Source organism: Ips typographus, linkage group LG4, assembly GCF_016097725.1.
Source record: "Ips typographus isolate SLU linkage group LG4, UJ_Ityp_2.0, whole genome shotgun sequence".
Taxonomy (NCBI): domain Eukaryota; kingdom Metazoa; phylum Arthropoda; class Insecta; order Coleoptera; family Curculionidae; genus Ips; species Ips typographus.
In genome coordinates, this window is record NC_138425.1 from 10,887,213 (window position 1) to 10,910,533 (window position 23,321).

The 23,321-nt window shown below is 33.6% G+C and overlaps 1 protein-coding gene and 1 long non-coding RNA gene across 4 annotated transcripts in view; one reads left to right on the forward strand and one right to left on the reverse strand.

Annotated features, from left to right (window-relative positions):
* The window catches only part of LOC145727435 (transcription factor Sp9-like), a 48,440-nt gene extending 29,744 nt beyond the window's left edge, over positions 1–18,696 (forward strand). For 2 of the 3 annotated variants that reach the window (XM_081976996.1, XM_081976995.1), the window contains exon 2: positions 16,545–18,696. In XM_081976996.1, coding sequence (XP_081833122.1) covers positions 16,545–17,858 — 1,314 coding nt within the window. In that variant the 3' untranslated portion in view covers positions 17,859–18,696. Of the gene's footprint in view, positions 1–4,910; positions 5,161–16,544 lie in introns of those variants that run through there. The other variant, XM_081976997.1, reaches the window with a different exon arrangement.
* On the reverse strand, positions 7,795–8,404 carry LOC145727438 (uncharacterized). Its single transcript, XR_014177884.1, has 2 exons — positions 8,264–8,404; positions 7,795–8,105 (listed from the first exon to the last, which is right to left on the reverse strand). It is a non-coding gene; the product is annotated as an uncharacterized LOC145727438 (long non-coding RNA).
* Positions 18,697–23,321: the final 4,625 nt, after the last annotated feature.

Genomic DNA, 23,321 nt, shown 5'->3' on the forward strand with positions numbered 1-23,321 from the left:
TTCAAACAAGCCGAAAATTGTTATAATAATAGTCTATAACTTTGTTAACATAATTGTAGCAAGAAGTGACTTATTGGTCTTGATGGAAGTGTTTATGTTTGCCTTTAAATGGTAGATCAACTCAATTATGTTGGTTTGTCGATGAAGTTAACATCGTTAGTAAAGTAGGTATTTAGTGAAAATACCAACTTTAAGTGTTTTAATTACTTTTGATGTAAAGAAATAAATTAAAATTTTCTTTTAGGCAACTGGAATAATCCTCTTTGATGATGATTCTAAAATGTTTCAAAACAAAAATAGCTAATTTAGTCTTTTTCAGATTAAATTTAAGTGAAATGACAATAATTAATTTACATTATAACGATATAACATGATAGATATCCTAAAGTGATATATTAATTATGTATTTTGCTAACATAAAATCATTACCCAGTGTTTCCTATCATTTCCATTTTTAATACAGGTGTTTGAGCTCGAATAAAAGACACTAATGTGAGAAAATTATCCAGCCGTGTATAATAATACCAGATTTACACCACACTATTTAATTAAAATGAGTTTTGGTTGTTACTGTTTGAAATAATAATTCTATTTTGTCAGTGTGACTAATTACGCTAATGAAGTTACTTTATAGGTGTCAGCATCGTTTAAACAGAATTACTCACATGGACATAACCTCGATCATCAAATTTGAATTGTTCATTAGTGTAATTTGGAAAAAAAAACCGTGTCATCCATTTTTATTACTGTTATGGGTAATTAGTTGTTTGTGGAAATTAAGCGGCTTTAATTGGCTCTTACCCCGAACTAGCTCGAGTTTTTCGTTAGTGCCCTACTCATCTTTATGATGCTTCGTTCTTCTAATCTCGTGAACATCGAGCTACCGTTAGGCCACGATTTCATTGTTTCCTAAAGGATTTTTAGCAAGATCATCGTTGGTGAGTGTATTGAAAGGCGAAGAGCAGGCAGCTTCAAAAGACTTTATCTATAATATCGACCGCTGTCAAGACGGGGTCGCAATTATATGCCGGCGCCTGCCTTATTCGGCCGCATTATCGTCATTATAAAAGTCATCATCATTATGTACAAAACTACCTAGAGCTTTCTAAGCAGCCGCTTTCCATCACTAGGGCTCAACTCGCCACCGAGTCCTTGCTTACTGACTCTCCACTTTTTGCCCATTAACCAGATAATTTCGATGATAGAGGAATTCGTCGGTTATTAGTTTTTTCCTATTAAATAAATTCGAAGTTTAATGGAAACTTCACCTTTTCGGTACTTAATCAATATGTTTGCTTAATACTCTTGTGATAGCGTGATTGGTTTACTAATTTGCAAGTTAGGGTGACTGGCACTATCTGACGGCATTCGCCCCTTGGCATAAACCCCGTTTAAAACTCGGCGAATTTCAATTTGGACCCTCCAGTTACCAAACCAAATTATCCCTCGATTGGGTTTAGGAATTACATAAAGACATTTCTGGATAATGGTTAGCAAATTGATTATACTTGTGTCGTGTCAAATTTCGAGACTATTTTCGATGTTTGGTGTAATTTTAGTTCGGAATAAATGATCAATTAATCAACGCCGCAGTTCATAATGTACACACTTTAACCCCGAAAATAGCGCAATTGGAAATGTGAGAATCGAAATAAATAATTCAACCGTAGCGTTCTTTATACTTTACTCCCACGCCAATGACGCGACGACGGTTTAGATCAAAGAGTCACGTCCTAAGCTGAATACGCAATTTGTCGACCCTGGTACGACCACACGATGTCTGCACGAATCGAAAATTGCCCAAATGTTTTTAGATTTATGAACTCTGATATGAAAATCATTTGTTGCCTATATTTCCGATGTAAATAATATAAGGAATATAAAAGTTTTTAGCGGCATTTCAAAGACAACACGTTTTGGTATTTGAAACATGTTTCTGAGATGAGAACTTATATTTCATTAGATAAAGATCGACAAAAAATGTGTGTATTATAACATCATACTACCAGCTATTGTTAGTTTGACGGTTCAATAATTAATGTCAGGTTATTCTGACGTTTTTATCAGTTTCGTGACTAAATTGAGCTCAAATAGTGTTGTTATTTGTGTTCAAAATGCCTTTTTTATGAAAATAAAAATATTTACAGAGAACAGAACAGTATAAAACTGAATTTTTATGTATGTCTGTTATATATCATTGATTCAAAAACATTTCTATGTCATCAGCAAAATTGATTTATTGTGCTGAACAACTTCTTATGAGTAAATGGTGCAATTTCAGTTTAGGCTCTACATCACAGTATAGGTATAGCCCTATTCTACAGATAAAACATTTGACCTAAATAGATAATACGCATTTTTTTAAACTGTTATCTGACGAATAAAATTTATATCAAGAATAGCTTTAAACCAAGAGTTTGTATTTTACACCATTCAAAATTCCAGATTTAGGCTATTGCTGTAAGTACACCAGCTTAATATATGATTCATTGTAGCCCCTGCCTTAAATTGTAATCTAAAACTATAATCAATTTGACAATCAATCAATATCACATCTAATCACGGACATACGTTTTTTGCTGGTGATTGTGACGCTGAACAGAGAGTATTACTAAATATTGTATCTTTTTTGTTATATCTTGATTTTCAAGTTGTCTCCAATTAAGCAGTAATTATTTATTTTTACATAGGAAAGTGTTGTGTAGGTCAATATCTCGGGAAGTTTTTGGCCGTTTCCCAGTTAACCGTCAGATTATGTAACCGATAATGTTGGGTATACAATAGAATGACAGATATAAAGCTAGCTATTTTATCCATTTTCCATTTTTTTGGGCGTTAACATTTTGGCATTAATGTTAACGCCCAAAAACATTCCAAGATATTGATTTCAGCAATATGCAAACCGTGTAAGTTTGATACTTTTTTTGCACTTACAAGTTGTTCTTCCTCTTTGACTGTCTCTAGACACCCTGTATAGTAATATCAGTCAAGATTATGTAACACATTATATTGGATCTACAACCGACATAGAATGCTACCATAACTTAATTCAAGATTGAGCACTGTAATGTCGTCTTTCTTTGAATAAATCGATTTTTCTTAAGACATGGGACGTTAAATGGAAAACGCTCAAAAAGTCCCGAGATATTGATCTAAACCACACTTCCTTATGTTAAAACAAAACCAAAGAAAATTATTGGTTAATTGGAGAAAACTTTTTTTTTCACCCTGTATAGTACAGTTCAAAAACAAGCCTAATTACGGCACAAACGTTGATTGGTTTGAAAATGACGAGGTTTTGAGAATGATAAAAAAATTACTGTCCTTGTTGAGAGGGAGGCAGTTTACTTTGTAACAAAGACTAATGTGTGTAAAAAAAGGTGATGGACTTATTGTAATGAACTATTATTAAAGTATAACCAAATAAAGTCAACAGACCAACTTAAAACAGTTTTAACACAGCTTATACGTTAATTAGGCGTCATAGGTCATTACTTGTGTGTGTAATAAGTAACTGACATAAAACCCTATTATCAGCATTAAAAAGCTTATACTTTACACATTTAACACTGTCAACAGTACACTAATAAAATGCTTTATAGAGAAGTGTAACATGTATTTAAACAAATTGAAATGATATATGGGAGCAGTAGGTTTCTATGCTAATTGACTGTTGATGTCTTTTAGATTTCAATAAATGCGAAGTTTTTGCAATTTGGCGTGGTATACTGGGTGTTTCTGGTAATAAAATAGTAGTCAGGTACCGGGTCACAAAAAATACTGTTGATTTGTTTGTATGTTTCATTTGGGAATAGGGTTTTCTTTTGCATACTTAACTTACTTTTACCGTTCAATGTTGTGAATTTATTAATGATATTTTTGCTTTTTATTGGTTACTATAATTTAAATTTCCAAAAATTGGTACCTACTCTCCATCCCAGTAACTGTTAATGGTAACCTCAATTGAAATTCATTCATTTCTTGTATTAGTTCCACAGGTTTTCATTGATATTTCGCGATTGACAGCTGGAGCGTTCCATATTACCGGTGATTTAAAAAGTTTTGATTTCATGATATATTGTAAAGTTCGGTTATAGAGCATTTCTAAAAAACTATTTTTGTTTTTTGCTATATATATAGATGAAGCAATCGCCCCTAGTTATGCTCCGTGTCAGTGTATAAGAAAGCGGTTTTGTCTATCAATATCTTTTTTACGAGAGCATTCGGCAACATGGCATCAGTGTGGTATACCGAAAATATCAAAATAGGAATTTGAAAATTATAAATTTTAAATGACGTTGCGGACAGCGCCAACGCCGAATTTCAAAATTCCGTCTCGTTCAATTCATAACTAATAGACAAGGAACGACAATTATTGCGTCCCTGCCGCTCACCCTGGAATAGAGTTTACATAAATCCAAACAATACTTTCCAAATAATTGCATATAATTTTCCTCCATTTCTTATCGGTTTTCCCTTACCCTTCCCAGTAAAAATAAAGATAATTTGATTCAATTATCAAAATAAAATTCAGCTTTAACCTATTCTAAACAGATATTAGTTAGATATTAGATAATAGTTTTTCAAGTGGGAAAGCGTAAATCACGCCAAATAATAGAGTGCTAAGCTGGAATTAACACTATATAAGCATGTTGCTGAAAATAACACCTTCCAACTTACTTTAAGTACTTTCTTTAATAAAGAGCTGGTATACAAAATAATAGATGCCACATCATTTATAGGACGGTGTAATTTGTAACTGGCCATCCACCATGCGCGTCCGTTTATTACAGATAAAAATTGAGGGCGGGGCCGCGCTATAAATGGCAACGTTGCCGATTGGTCGTCCGCGACGGTCACGCCCCTGGCGGTTTAGTTCAGAAGGGGAACCGTTGATTTTCAACTGTTTCCCTTCCGAGAAATAGTGAGCTATGTGAACTCGACAATAGAAGTACTGATCATCACAGGGTGTCGTATAATATAGTGATTTTTTTCGATTGTTTCACTGGACACAATACTCGCGATTGTGTAGATGATTTATACATAAGGAACGGTGTCAAGATTTATAGTGTCGCTATGTTGACAGATGTCACGCCTGGTGCTGGGCATTATTTCGGAACACATCAAATACCGGCCATGACGATGAATGTCAAATCCCCTGTAAGTATCTGTCATCAAGATTTGTCTTTTTTTATTTATGAACGCTTATGTAGTACCACTCCAGTTTCATTTACATATTCCTAGTACAAAAGATAACATTCTCACATTTTATGTTAATAATTTTGATAATGCGGAAATTAAATTCAAACAAAGTTCTACCTGTCATTCCAGCACTAAATCAAAAAGCAACTCACAAATGACAGTAAAAGAACAGAAATTTTTGAATTTTAATACCCAGCATGACATTCTTTTAATTAACCTAACCACTGTCATGAATATTTAGTTAATTAATATAATCTATGTTAGTGAATTGGAAGATTAACTTTATGATTAACATGTCATTTAAACACAATTTAACCGAATTTAATTAATGGCCAGTTTATTTACAAAAAAGCTTAAAATAAAAATAAATTTTTGATTTTGGTATCTAAACTGCTCGTCAAAAAGAATGGGACAGCAAAATTTTAGCTCTTTTTTCAAGGGCTGTTTCTTCAAATTGATTGACTCGATTTTAATAATTCTTTTGACAATTAAAAGGTATTTTCTTTCTCTTTCTGATAACCTAAGAAGGAATTGGCAAGGTTACACTTAAAACCACCCAATTTAATTAAAAAGCTTACCGCCATTTGCACCGTCATACTTTAAACTGAGCTTAAGTTAAGTGAGGTTCAGACTTGTAATTTTTTTACCTGTATTTTTACAGTCTGAACTTAAGCTTGACTTAAAGTATAACGGTGCAAATAGGGGTTAATCTGCGTTATACAGGGTGACCCAAAAAAAAAATAAAAAAAACACTATTTAATAAATTTTGTGGAGATTAAGCTGTGCTTTGTGTTTTTACTTTCACTTACACTCACTAATCCACTGTGGGAATATAGACTACTTATTTTCAATTAAATTGGGTACTTTTAAGTGTAATTTTGAATATCCCATATTTATTCAGTAAAAAATCTAAAGAAATTATTGAATTTGAATAAATGTAAAAATAAAGCCATTTTTGAAATTAACCAAAAAATTTAGAAACGGCTCTTAATCGACAAACTGTTAAAAACGTCTAAATATATTAATTGGATCATTAAACAAATAGTGTGCTTCTTTATCTAATATCATTATTTTCCATTAAAATCACTGAACATGCCAAGATTTATGATAAAAATATGATTTTGTTTTTTGAAAATTTTATTTGGGTCACCCTGTATAACCCAGATTAACTTTTTTACTTAAATTGGATAGTTTTAATCTAATCCCTTTCTCTTTCCATAAAAGATTTAAAGAAATGGTTAAATTAAAAATAAAAAAAGTAAAAACAACCCCATTTTTGAAATTTTGCAATAAAATTTGTAAACGGCCAAAATCGAGTGAATCAATTTGAAGAAACCGCTGCTCAAAACTGACCAAAAATTTTGCAGTCCCATTCTTTTTGACGAGCAGTTTATATTATTAACAAAATTATCAGGTTAGGCACAATAATGTAGTCCAAAGTAAATCTACAGTAAAAATGAGAATTAAAACTCAACTCAAACGAATTAACATGAGTAAAACAGGGGCACTATACTGAGTATAATGCGACGGCAATCTAGCGACCTTAATACTTCTATAGAGCTAGATATAGAGAATATAGCTGTAATGAGTGTATGGAAGTTCTAAAATGGAATGATTGAGTATCAAAAAAACGTTGAATTAATTACATTACAGCATTGTTAATTATACAGGAATTTTTAGTGCAGATTCTAGTGGTAAAATGCAAAGAACAGAAAATATGGAAATTTCTACAGTCGATTGAATTAGTTAATTACAAACAAAAATCACTACAAAGCAGAGGTTTTAAACATAATATAGCCAAACACAAAACCGAAGTAATTCTAAGCCAGTATACTCTAAACCAAATCGATTGGCGGTCACGTCAGTCTTTTAATTTGATGTTTCTGACATATAATTGATCGGGACCAACTTTTGACACAATACAGTGTGTGTAAACCGTCAAAATTTGTGTACAGGATCCCAGTGAATAGAACTGAGTATCCCCTGTTTTTGGGTTTCTCTCTACGAAGTTAAAAAACCTGAAAAAGTCATCTGATGATAGTAATATTTGGATTCGACAGGTTGTTAAACTACTTCAACTACTTCATGGGAGTCCAAAAAGGAGTTTTGGCCAGTAAATATTCCTGTATAAACGTTTTAGTTTTAAAATACTCAATCAGGAAATCATATGAAAAGAGGGCAATTCAAAAAATATTTTAAAACAATTCTTTAGCTTTTTGACATTATTTGTATAAGGTGGTTTTTTAATAAATCTAGAATGTTGCAGCTGGGTATAAAAAAAAATTAAAATGACAACTCTGATGATGATTTAAATGGTTTTCTTTTGGTAGTGTAGTGTCTTATAACTCAGCAGTTAAGACTTCTTAAGCTATATGGATTATGGTAGGAGGCACTACATGTCAAGGCAAAAATTGAGACTTTTTTATGGGTTATTCGTTTACCACCATATTCAAATGCTAGATTCAATCTTATGCTAGCTTATAATTAACTGAGTCAAAATTTCTTGTAACTATACTTATATAGATCAATTCAATATACTAATTTTAGATGATTAATTACAGTTAGTTTTCAGCAGTAACTTGGTAGATACCATTCCCACGGCAGCCTTTATTTGCGTATTTATTAGAGCAATTTTCCTGATACGAAAATTACATCGTTAACTTTTCAAAGAGACAACATCGTTATAAATAATTTCCTGGTAATTATTCCCGCATCTTTCAATTTTAAATAAGTCATAGGCAACCAAACTAGTCGTCCGTTTCCGCGTTCCTTATTTTTCTTTTAATATACAAGAACTCGGTCTTATTCATATTTTATGGGTAATATTACGGAGTAATTGCGCTCAATTTTCCTCGTTTCATCAGCAGCGTGAAAGTTTCAACGAGCCCTGGGAAACTAGTCTCCTGTAATAGAGTTATTTAATATCAGTCGGTCAAAGGAATAAGTAATAAGTGAATATTAAAATATCCTAGAACTACCCACTACATATCGATTAATTAAATTATAGTCTGTTAAAACAAGGTCGTGTAACGTGTGTGTAAAAACATATGCAAACTAGTACCACTTTCTGACGGTCATCGCGGTAACAAAAGGTCTTTAAGGCGATTCAAGATCAATGGTTCCGGCGCTTGTTTGGGTTGTACCATGCTGTGAGAATCCATCAAGAGTGTAAAGGGCTCGGCATGACGTAAACCTGGTTTTATTCTGAAGTGGTTTTGGCATTGACGATCTGACGAGTGTGGATAATATTGAAATTACAATAGGTAGCCGTCGGAAAACACTTTGCAGGGATATATTGGCTAGATTTTTTGACAATGTCAACAAAGCTTTTGATGCTGTTAAAGTTTGATTTTTTTGTTATGGTTACTAAAGCCCCAAACAATCTCAGTTAGTCAAATTTAGTATTCAATCCTTGATTATTTTGTTAAGGATCAGTTACTATTCCCTTACAAACCATTTTTCCACTTTGATTGTAAGAAAGCCAGAAAATGCTTTTAATTTTAACACTTAGCCAGTAAGATTGATTGCTTTTTTATGCAAAAGTTTAATTTTTTCATTTCAACTTTCTATGCTAAGTCACAGCCTAATTATTATCCATAAAACGTTCAGGTGGTAAATTATTATTACTAAAAATGTCAAGCAAATGTAAAAAAAATTAAAACTCATTCAATTAGGTACAAAACATGACCTTTCAAATACTAATTTCTTGATCGAGGTCTAGATAAACAATTCCCTCAGCTGTAGGTAATTCGTTTGTTTATATGCGGTACTTATTTTGCCATTTACGAAGAATACCCAAATACAGCACATTCACTTTAACTCAGTTTCTAGGTATAAAGTTGTAGAAGTGGAAAACCTTTACAATGGACTTAAAACGAGCAGCTTTTGGATACAAAAGAGGTTTGTTGGTTTTCTTGTAAGTATGCATAGAGGAAACAGCTAAAAGGATCTCAAAGGGACTTAAATAGGCAAAAGTCCCCGTATTAACGATCCAAACAGAAGGTCATTATTAGGAGTTGTGTATGTAAAGTTATGTAACATGTCCTGTAAAATTTGAAATGAAATTGATAAAATGAAAATTTATTCAAAATGATTCTAACAGAGTTTTCACTGAAATTTAAATTAGTCTAAATTTTCCTTAGAAAGCAATGAAAAGTAATTTTTTTTATTTGGATTCTCTGTACTTCTAATGAGACTACCCAAGCAAATTAAGTAACGTTTGTCTACTCAAGTACCGATAAAAAAACTAGACTGTTAAATGCGCTTTAGTTTAATAGCGCTTTGGGTTTTTGTAACAATTTACATGTTGTATGATAGTAAATGGAGACCATTAGAGGTTGACTGGAGGTTTTATAAGGTTTAGTCACTCTCATAAATATAAAATTGTCACCCACGATTCTAAATAAACATTTCCAATTTTTTTACTCTATGTTCAGTTTTTTGACATGGTAATTCCTTTCTGAACATGGTCTAAATATTTGGTTGATCATTTCTGCATACCTACGGACATAATCTATTAAAATCCGTGTCGGCCCGGTGTTTCACGTAAGTTGACACGTCAATTTTGTATTCTCAGCCGTAGAACAAGCCAAAAACAAAAACGTACAAAATAAATAAATATAACCTGTCATTTTTCTACATAAATAGCTCCGCCCGTTCCTTGTCGCCCGTTTTATTATTAAAAAAATATTAAAATTAGGTTGAGTGTCGAGGGTACAAGATTGTCGTCTTCACATAAATGAAGCCGTTAACGACATTCGCTTAATTTTGTCGTGCCAGGCAGAAACTAAAATTAGAAAAACGGGCTCGATTTATTTTAATTTATTTGAAAAGTCCACGCCCTTTATGGCAGGTTTGGAGGAAGTTCCTTGCTTTTGTTTATATTCCTTTTTCCTTATTTTGTTCCGTTTAAATACAAGACGAATACGGAATGGGTGTCGTACTTTTGGTATGACAATTTCACTAAACTTGGGTTCAGCATATGTTTCGGTTTCATTCAAATTTATACACATCACTCACATCTGTTCGGCACGACTTGTTTTTCACTTTATATAGCCCGTACATTCAATCATCTTTATGATTGGGGGTTGACAATTTTTAAGGCTTCAAATATACGACCATATGTTGATATTTTCTACCTGGAATTATTACTTATTTTTTGCATAGACATTTTTTCTGATGTGATATCACAAAACGTGCATGCAAAATTCGAACATTCGATGAACTTATCAAACTTGTGTGCTAAAGCAAAAAACCGTTTGTGGGTTTGTGACAGCACTTTTAGGTAATTTATGTAATTACCGTTGATTAAGACAGTTTATTTAAACGTTGCTTATTTTTTACAGTTCGATAGTTGTTAATGACATTATCCAGATTAGACACCGGTTAAGTGGTAATGTAAAATGCTTACCTGACGATATCGTCATCTTTAAAAAAAAAAGCAATTTTGAATTTAATTGTGTGATTACCAAATACACTATTACTTACAACTGTTTATTCTGAATAAAGGTAAAACACGTTTATTACTTCATTTTACTGCTGGAACCAAGTTGTAATATTGATCGTGGAATCAATATTTTATTTATACAATTTGTTAAAAAATTATTTTTGGGTAACTATTACAAATGCAACTATTCAAACTAGCCTGTCACTTGTCAAGAAAATAAACATGCGTTTATGTGTTAAATGCTTAAATAAATGTTTACTCACTAAATTACTTAATTATATTTAGTTGTTGTTTTTCACAGTGGTCAGCAACAGTAAATTGAATTAGGTACATACTAAATGTGATAATTATACGAGAGTTTTTTGGCAATTATTAGGACATTTTCTGGTGTTTTCCGTTAAGATAGAATAACACGAATAGAATAAAAAATTAGTTACTATTTAAAAATTTAAAAACATTTTGCATAAACATGTAAATTCTATACGTCCTTGTCAATTTATGTATTAGGCATAAAGCAAATTTAGGCATACCTCTATCTGAACATTTACTAAGTTCCATGGCAAATAACAAAATCTTGACTTGTTTTGCTATCTACCATAACAGTTTGCCTAGTCAAATGATTATATTCCTAAATTTGCTTTATGCCTAAGACATGGATCTACAATTTTACTCGTAAAACCTCCTAGTTTTTTGTATACTATATATTATTATTATTATATTATTTGAGTGTTCCAAAAAAATAATTATGGTAACTCAATGTACCATGCATTCAATTTATTTGTCTGCATTTGTTCATACAGGAAAAATACACCAGTCGTTATCGACGACTTAAGGATCAAATGGTTGTTAATCAACAACTAAATTATATTTTCAATGGTAATGATGTACCGTGACCTCAGGAGTATTTCACCTTGAAACGTTATTACTACTAGTAAACTGGAGAAAATTTACAATAAACTGATGATTTATTTATCAATAAGATTGGTTGTTTATTATTGTCTATATAACTTTGGATTTTACACAAAAAAAACAGTTTCTGAGGGTCTGGGATATTTATTTCGGGCTGCTCCATAAAACAGTACCTTGGGGGCCCTTCATGAATATAGATTTGTTATTTCGTCGGGGTGGCCGGGAGGCGATCTGCTTTACAACCGAATCTCATTAAGGAGAGAACGTTTTCTGACAGTCGTTTTTTATGTTTATTTAGCAACTGCTGCAAACACCGGTAGCAATGCCCCATATAGTGGGTAGTACCACGTAGTATAATATGGCTACAGTTTTAATTAATGTATGCTTAAATATGTTACTTGTAGCCTATGGCGATTTTAGATTAACAATCCTGCTACGGTGTAAGATAGTTGCTCATTGCTTATGACAATGACTAGTCGTCTTTTTCTTGGTAACAAGTGTTACAACGGGTTTTTTTCCAGGTTAGGTCTGTGGGTAATTTGCTAGCAGGTGTGAAAGTATTTAAAAAATGCAAGCTGTTCGGGAATAAGTACTTATTTCTCACCGTCATGCACGTGGTACGTGGTAATTACTTATTTTATGCAAACTTCATAGTGATTGTTGGCAGTTTTAACTTGTGCTAAAGCCCACCTACCTAGACAAATCCAAAAAATTTTACAAATTAATTTAAGACCGGAAATCTCCGACCAAGTATACCAAATTCCTATTAAGAAACCACCTTTTTTGATTGTGAATTTTTGTCGGTCAAACCCGCATCTGTTATATTCATTAATGATCCGCTTAATTCGGCGTAAAATTCTTATTTATATTGCGGCGTCAATTTGAAAACGATTAATAACTGTTTATTATTCTTTATAAGTCGCTTTTTATTTTGCCGGCCATTCAGAGTATTATTAATGGCTTGTTGATGCTTGTCTAGTAATTTTACATCAGTGGATGTTAATATACGTCATCCAGGATTTATACTTTACTTTCATCTAGCTGTATTAGTTAACTTTACTTTTTAATTAAAACTTTACACACTAGCTGTTAATTTACTAATCCAAATTATTTTTATCGGTTGTTCTGCAGTTGTTCTGCACCTTGCTCATATACCATGCTGGTACAACACATTAGTCATTCGTACTTATTGGCTAACGTCATTGTATTTTCAATTGATTTTAAGCGAAATTAATCCTTTCACAAAGGTGGTTTTGCACCTGGCGTACTTAAGTCAATTTAGCTTATCTAAAAAAATTAATATTGTTCTTTATGTATGCAACTGTACCAGTATAAGTCACTTTGAATCAATTTGTAATAATTACTACCATCTCCTGGGTACTTAACGCATATGACTGATTACCCTCATTCATAAAGTTTGTTATGAATTTGGAATGAATGGCTGGAACGTTGAAATATTAGTTAGTATAGGTATCAAACTTTCAATAGTATGAGTAATTGCACTGTCTTAAAATCAAGCGTTTTTGGATACCAAGTGTACGGTGATTTCCAGATAGTTTCTCGCAATTATCAGATAATTTTTAAGATAAGGATATTATAGGATAAGGATGTTTGTACCAAAAATTTTATTAAAAAAACGAAAAATACTACAAATTTGGAGTATTTTGAAAATACCAACATAGATCTTAAAACAGTAAGATAAGAGACAATCTAGCCGTTTTTATCTTCAACGGTTGCCTACTAATATTGAAAGTTCCAATGTTTACTGATCAATATCTCCAAAACGACAATATTTAGAAGGAAACTGATTATGAACAAAAATTATTTAGACTAAGTAACAGAATACAAAAATAGCATCAATTACTTGGTTGTAACACTGATGCTTATACCTTGAGTGTTACTGTTTGTAACTTGGCTGGATTTTCACTGAAAAACGAACTGTAATAAATAGTGATAAGTAGGTATATCTTTAGTAGATTAATCAAGTGTTGTGAAATTGAGTTATTAAGAAATTTTGTATCTTTTGCGAAGTTATGGGACGGATAATCCATTTGGTAACCATTTACAATTGAAGGAACTACTGGAACATGATGAGAATAGAGAACTAGTTGAGAATCGATCTGCCTATGTAGCTAAATAGGCTACATTCAGAGATAATCAGAAAAACTAACTTTGTCTGGCATTACCAGAAAATCTATACATAATTATGCTATAAAGTCGTACTTAACCAAAATTATAGATCCAAAAAGCAAATAAATATCACTTATTCTTCACATCTCATTGTGGCCACTGGGCGTGGTCGAATACATCTCCTTTTGTTGTCCTGCTGACTCGACAAGGCAGCGGTCAAACGAAAGCACTACGCTCGTTCATAACATAAAAGCAAAAAACGCTCGGGGCGCTACGAGAAAGAGAGATACAAAAGAAACAAGGGGTCCACCGACTACTGTAAACGAAGGTCATTCCGTTAATTACTTTTGAAAGAGCCCTGGCTGTGAGAACTTTTGGATCATAATTCAAAACATTAATCAATAAACGATGCCGCGATAATTCGGTGGGGGCTTTTTTTTGAATAAAAATCGTCAGTGGCGTACTTCATTTACTCTTACCACTAGTTTCTACAGCGCATAGTGATCAAACCCATTTTAAGTAAAAACATTCCTAAAGGAACACCAATGTTAAATGACGCTTGGGGGAATTGGTAAATCAATGCCATCAGACTTCTATTTCCTTTGGTCAAGCCGGGACAGACTGGGGTATAATCCCTCCAGCGGCATTTGCATGAAAATTAGAAGCAACTCGCCTACCTGACAGAAAATTAGTTAAAAGCGCATCATTATATTACCCAGAAATTGGTTTTAAATGGGAAGTTCTTCCGGGAACCGCCCGGTTAAATTTTATGTGCTTTAATTACTTGTCTGCTCAAGCACCCAATTTTATTGAAAAAAGTTACTGATTTATCTTACTAAACTAATCAATTATAAATAAAAATAAATTTTGTTCTCTCTTTACCGACATCAGTACTGATTTTTTTAGTGAATTGAAAAAAACCACAAATGGAACGCCATATGTGAATAAAATTGAACTGTTTACGCCCCCGCCAGCTGACACCCTTGTTAACCGTAGGGGGGGCAAAAGGGGGCTGTTTCGGTCCGCCAATCAATTCGTCATTATCGTTTGGTACGTCCGAAGATTCGTCATTATTAAAAAGTCATTTTCGGCTGCTTTATTGGCGCTTACCGGTTGTTTATGTTTGATTGTTGCTCGATAATGCCTGTCGTTTTAATGATGACCTCAAAAAAACATAAAATCTAAGTAAATAAAGTCGAAATATTTTCTAGTATGGCGCTTAATTGTGGTACAAGATAATGACTGGGGTACTGTAGCCTTATTAAGGCGTTTTTTATTGAATGCCCTTTGGCTGTAAACGCAATTAAAGCTTACAAAACTGCTCGTTATCCACAAATCTGAAACACTATCTTTTTATTAAAGGTCTTATCTAATTATCGTATCGTATAAATTCAGGGCTATCCGACACTAACTGCAATATTACACTCATGGTCCTGCAAATGGTAACAGTAGTCAACTATTATGACCAGATCGGGTAATACAAACCGCCTAAGGTCCACTAAATCAAAATTACCAATCATCCAAGTGTTAACTGACGTCTAGAATGGTGGTTTCTAACACCGTAAGGCAACATTTTAATGAGATATCCACATTACTATGCAGGAAAATTTGAAAGTACACGTGTGCAATCAACAAACATTTGATTGTTCTACATCTAAACCATTTTAAACATGCACTTTATAATCTTTAGTGTTGCGTTTCCATCTGGTACAGGTACAAAACCTGTCCCATCGGCTAAAAAGCTTATCTCCGAAAATCCATGTTCTCGACATTATTACCTTCAACAACACTGTAATCGGCTTACACTGATATTGTTGGACCTGTTCTATTACGTGTAATTTTGACATGTTGTTCCGCTTAGGTCCTTTGAGATAATGGTACATTTTAGGATAATCCAAAGTGATATTGATGTATGAATTTTATGAATACTTAAAGCTGCATGGATCCGATTACATACTTCCTTTTATTTTTATTGAAAAAATTGTCAAAAGGTAGGATTTGATGCAATGCAAAAAGACTCATTGAGGAAGTGTGGGGGACAGCACACAAAGAACTTGGGGAATATGGTGATCAAGTTAAGGAAGAGAGGCAAAATATCCTTTTGCTTTTATTACAATTGGAAAATATCTCGATTTAAAAATATCTGCTTTTTGTCAAACATTGGAAGGAAGATAACTAACCAGAAAAATGTTTTTTTAAAAACCCAAGATAATGATCAGTTGTCCTTCCGGATCCTGTGACATAAGTTCTTTTAGACTCTTGTGGTTTCTTTTGACAAACAGACATCATACATTTAAATTCAGTGTTATAAATCTTTAAAGAGCATTTGCTATCCGAGATGCTCTAAGGTGCAAATCAGACTAAAATGACAGGTTTAAGGAAGATAACTACGAGATGATGAGGTGAAAAAGAATGCATCCATCCAAAAGACAAAAACTTTACTGCCTAAAGCGGGGTCCTACCGTAATGACGACCACTGACTTGGGAATGATTTTAATTCTTTTTGTTTAGCTGTGCGTGTCTCGAAACGCGACCCATAGGCGCCAACTTTTCATTATACTGTTGATTAAAGCGCCGACCGCGGATCGAGGGGCCGCATATATGAAAAAGGACAGTATTGCCATAATTAACGAATTATACAACTGGTTTTGAATAATGATCTCTGAAATAGCAGTAGTTGCATACATTTTCTTTGACCACTAGTCTTCATTACCCTCCACATAAAGTTCTTTATTCGTTTTACCATATAAGTTCAGTTACATAGTTCGTCTACAGAAACATGGACTTTTAATCTAACATACACTTATTATAACTCTGTATTATTCGACTACTGTAATTTATACTTTGTTTTTTACAGGAACATCCAAGTTTACGAGGAACTCCTCTGGCAATGCTAGCAGCCCAGTGCAACAAGCTCAGCAGTAAATCACCACCACCTTTAGCAGACGCCGCAGTTGGTAAAGGATTCCACCCTTGGAAGAAGTCACCTCAAGGTGCTCCTTCACCAGGAAGTACCGGAGTGTCCTCTGCCACTTCCCTACCTCAACGGTCAACTACGTCGAACCCAACCTACTCTAGATCTGTCATGACGTCGTGTGCTTCAGTGCCCACCACAGCGTCCTATGGAAGTGATTTGTATTTTCCCGGAGCGACTGCGCAACCATCAGTCACCGACAATGTTCATCATCAGAGTTCGTTGCTGGGTAAGGTGGAGGGGGCAGCTACCCATCATGCTGCACTAGGTTCAGTTTACTCTAGACATCCTTATGAAACTTGGCCTTTCAACACGATGTCTGGAGCTACTCATGGTGCAATGAAGAGTGACACAGTAACTGGAGCTAACGCTTGGTGGGATGTGCATTCTACAGCAGGAAGTTGGTTGGATATGAGCGGAGCTGCTGGGATGCATGCACAAATGGCTGCCGCTAACTATACTTCTGATTATTCTAGTTTAACGCACTCTCTAGCAGCTTCGAATCATTTGCTTTCTTCTGGTCAGCATCTACTGCAAGATACCTACAAATCAATGCTGCCTGGTCAGACTGTCGGAGCTTCTTTTGGACTGCACGCAGCAGCTTCAAGTCCTTCCCCAACTGGAGGAGGCGGAGGACTTCCTCCTCAAGTACCATCCCCAAGGTCCCAGAGACGATATACCGGACGTGCCACATGCGATTGTCCAAACTGCCAAGAAGCAGAACGACTTGGACCTGCTGGCGTACATTTACGTAAGAAAAACATTCACAGCTGCCACATACCAGGCTGTGGCAAGGTTTACGGAAAAACTTCCCATTTGAAAGCTCATCTACGATGGCACACCGGTGAAAGACCTTTTGTATGCAACTGGTTGTTTTGCGGTAAAAGGTTTACGCGGTCTGATGAACTGCAACGGCATTTAAGGACACATACGGGAGAAAAACGTTTTGCATGTCCAGTGTGTAATAAACGGTTTATGCGGTCTGATCACCTGGCAAAGCACGTAAAGACTCACAATGGAAACGGCAAGAAAGGCAGCTCAGACTCTTGCAGTGATTCCGAGGAAAATAGTCAAAGCGATATGACTAATAATGTCAATTCACCATCATCAATGAACCAAACACCATCTCCGTCACAACCAATGGGAGGACTGGATATGGTTACGGGATTGGATGTGAAGCCCCCCGGGCTGGTTTGAGGACGGTGGGGCCCAGCATTGCTGTATTCCAGCTACCCGCGTTAGAGTGGCCCCAGGTGATATAAAACTTCTGTGAGATATATATTGTAAATAAGTGAATACAGATACTTTTATATAACGCTTAGTAAAGTGCGACTGATAAAATCATCTGTTGTCACCAAAATATATCAGATGATCCTTTTCCTGCTACACGAATTACCGTAAATAAAATATTGTATTGTATAAATACAAACATAGCTTATCTTTTGCACTATAAATATCCATGTAAATAGTATAAATATAATACTAAAGTAGTGTATCATATAAGTAAATGTACTAGAAATAAATGATAAGGTGAAAGAGGAAACGTACATTTTAAGCGCTCTAACATGTTTCGTAAACTAAAGCTGTGGGTTGAAAATCTGTGGTAATTTTAGTTTTAAATTGGTCAAAAATCGGGCACTGAGACTTAACAAATCTAAAAATCTGTAAATTTCATCATTTTTGGTGATGAGTGAAACTTAATCTTAATATCACTCTTCTAACAATGAGACCAAACTTTGTATAAATTATATTTATAAGTTGTATTTTTAAATATTAAAGTGCTGTTTTAACTTTACTATGCGTCCAGTATTACCCTCTCATAATTATTTATTTGCTTGTAAAGTGTCTAAATTAACTATTTCAATATGTTACTATTGTTTAAATTTGTAAATTTAAACGAAACCCTTGTTATACTATTTGGTTTCGCTCTTGTCACCAAAACTTTGTAAATACATATTCAATTTTGTAAAAAATGATGTCCAATGAAGCTTTTGTGAACGCCTTATCAAATAAATATTATAATTTTGATTCCTCATATTTAGTTTTATTTTAGTCTAAATACATATAAGAGTAGAAGTTTACCAGAATAAAACTGAAGAAAGTTGGGTAGGTAATAGGGATGTTTCAGATAAAAGAAAATGTATATTAAAATCTTCTAGATGAAGAGAAAGAAGTTTAGTAATATTGTTAGAAAATGTTCTTAACATTTCTTATAATGATCGCAGTATTTCAAATTTTTTTTATTCCTTTTTCCTAAAGGCGGGAAATGCATCAACTTTTCTTCAATTCTGTAGATTTTTACCATATAAAGTCATTAAGTGAAGATAGCTTTTTCTGAATAGTTCTAATTTAGATTTAACACTTTCTTTGCTAAGAAAGTAAAGTCATAGCACTAAATAAGACAAAACTCTCTTTGCTAGGTACAAATTTGTAATGTTAACTAATCGGTAATTGTAATTGGTTAAAGCATGTTTAGAACTAAAAATACAGTTATTACTAAAAATCATCATAGGATCATAGGTTAGATGAATATTTCAAGGTAATATCAAAGAAAGATTAGAAAATATCTCTTCTTTCCAGATCAAATGTATCTCCTATACAAAAAACCGAATTTCTAATTGAAATTTTTTTTTACTGTTTTGTTAATATCTGACAGCTGTTAACAACGAAGAACTGGTTGGTTAAATATAATAGTTATGTAAAATAAACATACTTTTTGGACTTGGCACAACTAAACTCATTTTTTCCTGATTTTCTAAAAACAGCTTCCTTCAATTTAAATATTTTTGACTTAGATAGAAAGTTTCTTCCTGGTATATTATTAAACAGTAAAATGCAACCTGCAAATTGTAAATTAATTTCCAAAACGTTCTGTTTTATCACTATTTGATAAATTTGCCACTACTAACAAATGATACATCCTTAAATTACTCGTATAATTTCTACTAACCATTGACTCTTGTACTATTCTCTAATAAACTCTGCTTAATTGTGAAGAATCGCAGCCATTATTCACAGCAATTTAAAATCACAAGCGCGCTGAAAGCCCAATTATTTATTTTTAAATCTCCCGGTTTCGACTTCTTAATCTGAACTTTAAGTTCCTATCTGTTTAATGAGGTGACAACTGTAGTAGTTTTTGTCGTATCCTGTTATCTCTATTAAATCAAATATATGACACACATACGACAAGGTACGTAATATATCACGGTGTTACATTTCAGGTTTCAGTGTACCGGGAGGGTATTTTTATATTTTAAATTGTCCTTTGCTTCCTTCGTTTTTTGAGTTATTTTGTACTTATTGCAAGCTGTCATTAAATAATAACTGACAAGATTTATGTTCTTTAATTGAAAATTAAATAAACTGCATAAAAATTGAATCCAAGTCCAAATCTTATTAGGGAGAGAATTTTATATCAAAACGGGTTTGATGTTCGCGCTATAATTTTAACCCCAGTTAGTGTTTGGGGGATGCTAACGACTACGACATAAATTACCGAAGGGTCGTCTATACAAGCTTGAAAATGATTTCCTTAATGGAGGGGCCGTATGACAAATTTTATTCGACATTATTTTGATCGTAGATACGGCTCTAAACATCATCAGACTAATCCGTTCAATAAACATCGTGGTTTTGCCTATCAGTCTAAAAGTATCAAATTATTTGAACTGAGATGAAGTTTAAAATTACTCCCCGTCATAAATTATTCTTCAAACAAGTCCGACAAAATAAGAAATCATTATACACGCTGGCACATCTGTTAAGAGGAACATTTGTTTCAAAGGTTACAATTATAGCATTTTTTTCAGACCTGAATGATGGTGAATGAAACAAAGTAGTACGCTGCTAAATGTTATTTGAAGGTGACCAATTTTTGTGTGTCCAAATATGTTTAAATACTATTTTTGTATTTTCAATAGAGCAAGTGGAAAGTCATTTGATTTTGACGGTGGTAAAAATAAATTAACCTTGACTAACGTCATACTTAAATATTACTGATTGATAAGTGATAATTAAGAATAAAAATATCTGAAGACCTTTTCATAGAAAATTAACATGTATTCAAAGTCTACGCCGTCCATCGTATTAACGGTGTGAAATATCAGTATCAAAGGCTTCTTGCTTTATTCGCTTCAGATGTCTTTCAGGCACAAGTGTAAGCTAATGACTTTTAAAAGGTTTTTGACTGATCAGGGGCTGCTTTAGCGGACTTAATCAACCCATAATTGACTTCTGTTGGCGGCGCGCTTAAATAGAAGCTCCAATGATTAAGCAAAATTCAGTTATTGGTTTACTTCATTATGTTAGGGTAGAGCAGACAATGATTATTCTTCTTGGCAGCGTCAACTTCAAAAAGATTTTCAACTTGATAAAAGCGTTTTAAGTATTATGATGTATCATCGGTTTTAATATGCTTTGTTGTAGCTTATACTCGTAGTAAGTCAGTTATGTCTCATTCATCAAGGAGTGCTTCATGTATTAGGTTAAATTAGGGAAAACAAGCCGTAAATCTCAATTGGTGTCGCAGTGTTTCCCCTAAAGCCTCTCGAATATCGGCGATAATCTAATCAAATAAATTTATTCACTTTAGCGGTGATACGAAATGAAATCATGGCATGCGGTCGTATTGGAATAATAATTCCCACAAAGCGACACGAGCTCCACAATTCGTTTCCATTAAGGAACAGCGTTCAATTGAGCTGAACTCCAGGGGAGCTCTGATTAAACCTACTTCGGGGAGATGAACAATCGGGAACAGTTTGCGGTCGCTTTTTGTTAATTTTCTCGAGTGCTCGGTTTGTTTTGGGGTATTAGGAAGTAAGCGAAAGATTATAAGCTTTTAAGCACATGTGAAGTGGTTCAAATCAGGGATAGCGTCAATCATTGCAGAATAACAGAGTCAGAATTTGATTGAAACTGTAAAATAATTCTGCATAGAGACAAAATTTGGATACTGTTTGTGGTTTTGTTATGGCAATAAACGCTACATGGTTAAAGTCCTGAAAATTTATTGAGGATATTCCCAGAAGGACAACCAATTAACAAAGATGCCACATTACAAGTTTTTTAGTTATGATTTATTTCGGTAGCGTTTCATTTCGATATTAATGAGCTTGAGGCGGCTATAAAAGGGTGGTTGGGACGGAAGCTGTAGCAATAATGTGTAACAATGTCTTTTCGGTGAAATTTCGAAAACAACTAAGTTTTAAAAATAAAAATATTCAGTGAGCCACTGTTTAAATTAACTATCACCAGAAGCGTTGAAACGACACGTTTTTCAAATTCTGTTCTTCCCTGAAAAGAAGTGATCAAAGAAACCGTTTAGACCCCCAACTGTGTCTCGGACATTTTAACAAATGAATGGCAAACATATGTAGTGAAAACCTTAACCTGGCAATCATGTTATGTAAATAACCTTCGTTTGTCTGTGTTACAAACAGGAAAATTTTGCAGACAATTTGGTAGTTAAACTATAAAACGTAATTTTCTGTAAAAGCACGCTTTGGATCATTAAGAGCGATCACAGAACTCGAATGTCCCATTTACCCGCCCATTTGTCGTATGATAAAGTGACTTTCTCGGCAAAAAGCTTCTTCTTGTTGGAAATCTCAAACGACAGATGGATCGAAAAAAACAGTGCAACGAGCCGCGATGTCACATCATTTGTCAGCTGAAATATTCCTGGCGATATAAATATACCTTTTGGTTACTAACTTGAAAAACCTTCATAAGAAGTTATGGTAAAAAATCCATCAATTATGAGCGATAACTATTTTATGCATTTTTGTGCCAGTGTGAGAAATAACTTTAATTGCCCCCATATTTAAGAGTGTAAAGTATGAAGGTAGGAATAAAGCATGCGGTTAATCAATCAAATGTCAATTACCAAGGAAATTGAATCGCAAAGTTTATTGAGTTGTGCAGGAAGTCGTTACTGTTGTGGTTGTAACTGACATGTGTGTTATAGGGGCGTTGTTGGTTAATGTTTGATATTCAAAAACACTAATCAAAATCAAACAAGCCAAAAACCAGTTTTATTCAAAAGCTAGAACCAATACGACTTGTGCCAAACTGACTCATGTTTGTTATGATCACTGCCAACTTTAAATAATAAAAATCAAAATTCCTGATTAACCTGACTGTTTTATGTAAACATTAATTTCACCGTGTGTTTGCATTCCAAATTCCTTTTGCGTGATGTAATAGCATTGGTGGAATACTAGACTGAAAAGTGACATATTTTCATTGAAAACCAGGTCGTAAATTATTGCTAACATCACCGATGACTAAGCTGCAAAATGCATCTTGCATTGTAAAACAAGTTTATTTTAAGTGTGTCAAATAGTTTAAATAACTTTCAATTCATTGAATCGCCAGAAGTTGTCTTCTTTGCTTAGAAGTAGCAGTAAATCATAAAAGTGAGACAATAAGGATGTTTTTGATTTATAGTAGCCTTAAACCGACGAATAGACGACAATAATTGAAGAATTTATTCAAGAAGCGAATTTATTCACGGAAATTTGATCTTTTTCTGCAGCCAACAATATGTCAATAAACCTTATCAATTAATTGTACAAATAATAAATTCCCGCAAAAAAATCGTCAATTTCTGTGTTAAGCCTTGTTTTATAAAACGAAGTCTGTTGTAAGTAATTA